Source organism: Pocillopora damicornis, chromosome 13 (genome assembly GCF_964200805.1).
Source record: "Pocillopora damicornis chromosome 13, jaPocDami1.2, whole genome shotgun sequence".
Taxonomy (NCBI): domain Eukaryota; kingdom Metazoa; phylum Cnidaria; class Anthozoa; order Scleractinia; family Pocilloporidae; genus Pocillopora; species Pocillopora damicornis.
Window position 1 is genome coordinate 16550827 of NC_142682.1, and position 4921 is coordinate 16555747.

General features: G+C 37.2%; 1 protein-coding gene across 1 annotated transcript; it reads left to right on the forward strand.

Moving 5' to 3' along the window:
- Positions 1-933: 933 nt before the first annotated feature.
- LOC113681133 (transcription factor AP-4) lies at positions 934-4401 on the forward strand. The gene is made up of 3 exons (XM_027198201.2): positions 934-1180; positions 1293-1449; positions 1569-4401. The coding sequence occupies exons 1-3, from the start codon at positions 1104-1106 to the stop codon at positions 2115-2117; spliced, it is 783 nt and encodes a 260-aa protein (XP_027054002.2). The 5' UTR covers positions 934-1103; the 3' UTR covers positions 2118-4401.
- The last annotated feature ends 520 nt before the right edge of the window (positions 4402-4921 follow it).

Below are 4921 nucleotides of genomic sequence, written 5' to 3' on the forward strand. Positions count from 1 at the left end.
TTTGGATGTCCTCGCAATGCGTGTTTGTTCAATCGCGTTACGATGTTGAGCGGAAGCAAGTAATACCCTGAAAAAAGAGACGCCTAAGAGGAGGTAGCATACAAGAATATGACTGTATTGTTTCTGCTTCATGCCATTAACTCGAGGATCCACCCCTACTCTCCACAATCAAGAGAGTGGTAATCTGGCAAAATGATACAGGGGGTTTTCTTCTTTCTTATTTCATTTTTTATTTCTTCCACAAAATATTGATCTTAAGAAAAAAACGAATTGTTCCAACCGGCAACCTCCACTTCCCTCTTTCCTCAATTTATACTGCATCATCATTTATGAACTAACTTAAGATTGGAATAGGCAAGAAATTATGTAGATGCAATTGAGATCTCTAGTTTTGCATTACGAGTTCAGCTGTCTTGTAATGAAACTTGTAAATATGAAATGTTTCATCTTCGAAATAACAGGATTTGGCTGCTTTGCTGAAGCAAAGAACGAAAACCAGCTGATTATATCCCTCATCCCCAGCTGATGATGCCCTTTGGAAACCAATGAAATTTTGAGGGAAAGTTGTTTTTCGGTCCCGGCTGAATGATTATGTATACTTGTAGATATTGTATTTTGAAGTTAGCCCTGATTGGTCAGGGAGTGTTGCGCATTGTTTCAAAGACTTAACAAGAAATTCTTTTCAATTTCAGAGTCTGTGTGGATTTAATACTTACATTATTCGTATGAGGTACTTCTGAAAAATTGGAAATAAAGTGACAGTAAGTCTGTTGTGGGAAAATACTTATTTTTATCAGAACCTTGGTTTGTTGGCTTGTAAATTAAAACTTTTGAAAATGTAATTATGATCAAACAATATCTTCTTAATAGCTTATCAAATGGCATTCCTCTGCTGTGCCGCATTCAAATTTTCTGCTTTAGGTCTCGGTCACCTGATCACTAAAGCCAGCTGTTTCCCGCCGATTTGGTGGTCTTCTAAGACTCATACTCGTTCGCTTGTTTGGCTTGAATTGCAGAAAAGCTTCACGCTTTTCTCAATCCTCGGCTTCAGCTTTAGAGACTAGGTCGTCATCTAAATTGCGTGCTTTTGAGAGGTCAATGCGATGTCATTTTATGCGCGAACGACAGAGAAACGTAAATCTTACGAGGTGGACGAGCTATACGAGGATGACGATAACAGGTAAAAATATTGGAAATTCAGCTGATGTATTTCATGATCTGTGTGTTTTATTTTCACATCAAATAGCTCATGCCATTTCATTTTGCACCTTCGTTGTCTTAATTTGTTGCAGATTTAAAGTTGAAGTGGTTGATAATCGTGAGCGGGAGCGAAAACTGCGGCGGGAAATTGCAAACTCAAACGAAAGACGACGTATGCAAAGCATTAACTCCGGTTTCCAAGCACTGAGATTGCTGATTCCACACAGCGAAGGCGAAAAACTAAGCAAGGTATTTCCTGTTACATTTATGTTGCATTCATTTTAGTGATTGAGTTAAGCTGGTTTGAAATCCCTGCAAGAAGTGAAGTCCTCGCACTGACCTCTAATACTCACTGATTTTACGAACAGGCCGCGATACTTCAACAAACAGCTGAGCATATTTTTGCTTTGGAGCAAGACAAGACCCGTCTTTTGCAACAGAACACGACTCTAAAGCGAATATTGAGCCAGTGCGATCGAGAGGGAACGAACAGCTCGGATCTGAAGAGATCTCCGCCGAAAAAGTCTAAAATTGATCAAGAAGCACGTGCACAGGAACATAGCAAGGACGATGAAAACAACAACGTTTTACAAAGTGATGATTACGTCGAGGAAATACAAAAGGAGCTCATTGAACTAAGGTGCCAACTAGAACGTGAAAGGAGACTACGGATCAGCGTGGAGGAGAAGAAGAGACAGCTCGAATTAGATCTAGTGGACGCTAGGTCGAAGTCAAACGACAAATCGCCAAAATCACTGACGACTTCTCGTCAAAATTTGGATACGATCGTTCAGGCAATCAAACATTTAGAAGGGGACAAACCTGAACTTCTCGAAACCCCTACAAAGTGTAAAACTGAAGCTGTCACGAACGGCCCTTCTAGTGCGGAAAACGCTTCGAGAAGGCTCATAGTTTGAAATCTTGTTTGAAAGTTTACTCGGATGTTGAACAGCCCAGGAACAGCTGATTGGCGTGGCTGTGGTTGATGTATGCAAATTTCCCATGTTTGCGAAACCCATGGAATTCATGCATGGTAATTTGTTTACATAGAGATTTGTAGAACACGTATAAATTACGTTTCTTTTCTTTACCCGTTCTCATCCGCTTCGTAAGTGGCGTTGTGAAGTTTTTCATTAGATTCGATCGGGAACTCAGAGCGTGCCGGATTCACGAGTTTTCCGGAAATCTAAAATTTTACAGCATGCCGATTTCAATGCGATGTTGATCATCTTTTGCAAGGTTGGTAGGTGACGTCTTCATGTGAATATGTATATAATTTTTAGAATCCAGTCAACACATGTAGGTTTCCTGTGGGGTTAACTTTGCATTGGTTAGGGGGGCTGAGTGGGGAGGGGGTTTCCTTTAGCATTGCCTTGCGTTAAAACTAGACAGTGAATCGAGTATTTCTCAGAATTGTGCTTGCAAGGTGTTTTGCCTCGAAGTTTGAAGACATTTCAGAACTGAAAAACTTATTGAAGAATCATCAAACTAAAATTGCATGTTTACTGCCTCAAAAATAAAAAGGCTAGGAAAGAAAAAAAAATAATGACAAAACCACTTGGTGGTGGAAGATTGAAATTGTCGAAAAAGGTCTTTTTGTTATTTGTTGTTTTGATGATGAGGAAAAAATAAGAGATTCAACCATTGGCCTCTCAATTTAAAATCATGATCAATAACAGAGACAAACCTTTAACTGAAGAGTGCAACAGTAAGACTGATATACTGCTAATTCTTGCTAGGTAACAGTGTATCAGTCAGACCTCACAATCTTCAATCAATAGTACAGCTGTGCAATTTATAAATCTAAATCAGGAGACAAATGAATCCATGTTGATTTATTATTGAGGATTGATGTTGGCCAAACACTTTGCTAGCCTGATATTGTTGTTTTGCTTTTATATCACAAAATAGCAATTGTAGGTACCATTTCTCTGAGATAGCCTTTTTGAATAGTGTCCTTTTTCCCCCTTTTTTCACATTTTAGGTCCACCAGAGCTAATTTATTTTATTATTATTATTTTATTTTACTGCTGGCAGTTTCATTTTACAGAATTGGGCAATGATATAATTAACAGAAATTATTATGTATACAGCTTTTTAGAAAATTCTTTTTCTATGAAAACATGGCCTCTGGTGCAGTATTTATATGTTTAATGGAAGAAGCACTTTGATCCAATGTGTATATTGCATAAGAATTTTTAAGTTTTCCCTTTGGAAGGATGTTTTGAAGCCATGAAAATGTTTTATTTTCACATATCAATCAAGAACAGATTCAAAAGTAGTTAGTCAAACTTTTAGGGCTCGTAAAACACCACATGGTGACTGATTTCCTGCAGTTGAGAAAATAACCTTTTACACTCTAACATCAATATCGATATTTCTATACTCTTCACAATACATTTACTTTGGTATTGACAAGGAGAATTTATCCAACACCTTCACTACCAGATCTCATCAATAATTCTCCTCACTTTCTGCCATACAACTCTTATAATGTTAGTTTGGAGAATTAAATATTTGATATATTAATAATCCCCTGTTGATATATTTCTTTATTCTCATCACTCGTCTGATTTATATATTATTGATATTGTAAAGAGAAATTCTGACTTGGTCACTCACGGGAGTTAAAGGGTTAACAATCAAAGCTTCTTCGGTTGGTGGTCATTACCCTTATTGTCATTAACTTGATGAAAGATTTAAAAGTATTACTGAAAAAAGAAATTAGATACTGGTTTCTCTTAGGGTTTAAAAGGTTAAATGCTTGTTGCATAGGCAGAAAAATTGCAGCTATTACAATACTCTACTTCCCATATGTCTTGGAAAGTCAGAAGGGATTCCTGATTTGATATATGTTGATTATTTCTTAAAACTTTGTATATTACAGTATGATATGTACATCTTGCAATTATTTTGTAAACAGCTGAATATTTATATGATCTAACAATTAAGTATTTCTGCCTGTTAGCCTGTGTGTGAAATGGAATACATCTGGATGATAAACACTGATATGTTTTTGTAATTGATGAAAAATTCCTTACAAAATCTTCTTGCAATTAACTTTTATATGGTGTTTTTCATCTGTAATCATTCATAGTTATTGTAATTACTGAGCATCTGAAGGGTGTTGAGAGAAGCATTTCTAATATTTATATGTCACATGCCCTTAAAAAAAAGAATTAAATATATGATGAGTTGTTATGTGCATGTGATTCATTTCCTATTTTATAAATGTGGTACAATAGAGATACTTATTCATCACTGATAACCACCTTCCCCCCTCCCGTCTCAAGCTAATATTTTGTCAGTTTACTGGTACTTGTTCATACACCTCAAAGAGCGGGGATGTTTGGGATGCCAGGCTTTTACCAATTACACCTCCTTTGATCCCCTCAGTATTTTTTCAGTTAACTGGTCAGTTTGTCATGGTCACTTTTTCTCTGGGGCCCAGTCAGTGCAGTTGTTCAAAGGAGGGACTCTGCAGTACAATGGATAAATTGCTATCCAGTGGATAAGTGGTAAAGAATCATTCAGTGGTATCCACAAGAGAGAGATTTCTCTAGTAGATAGTATTATCCAACTTCTACAATCTAGGCCAGAGTGAAGGGAGGCAATTGTGAGAGTGATATATCTTCCTTGAGACCACAACACAATGACTTGGCTGTGGCTCTTGCTTACTGGTAGATATTGCCATGTAGAGGAGAGAGTGTCAACCAGCTGG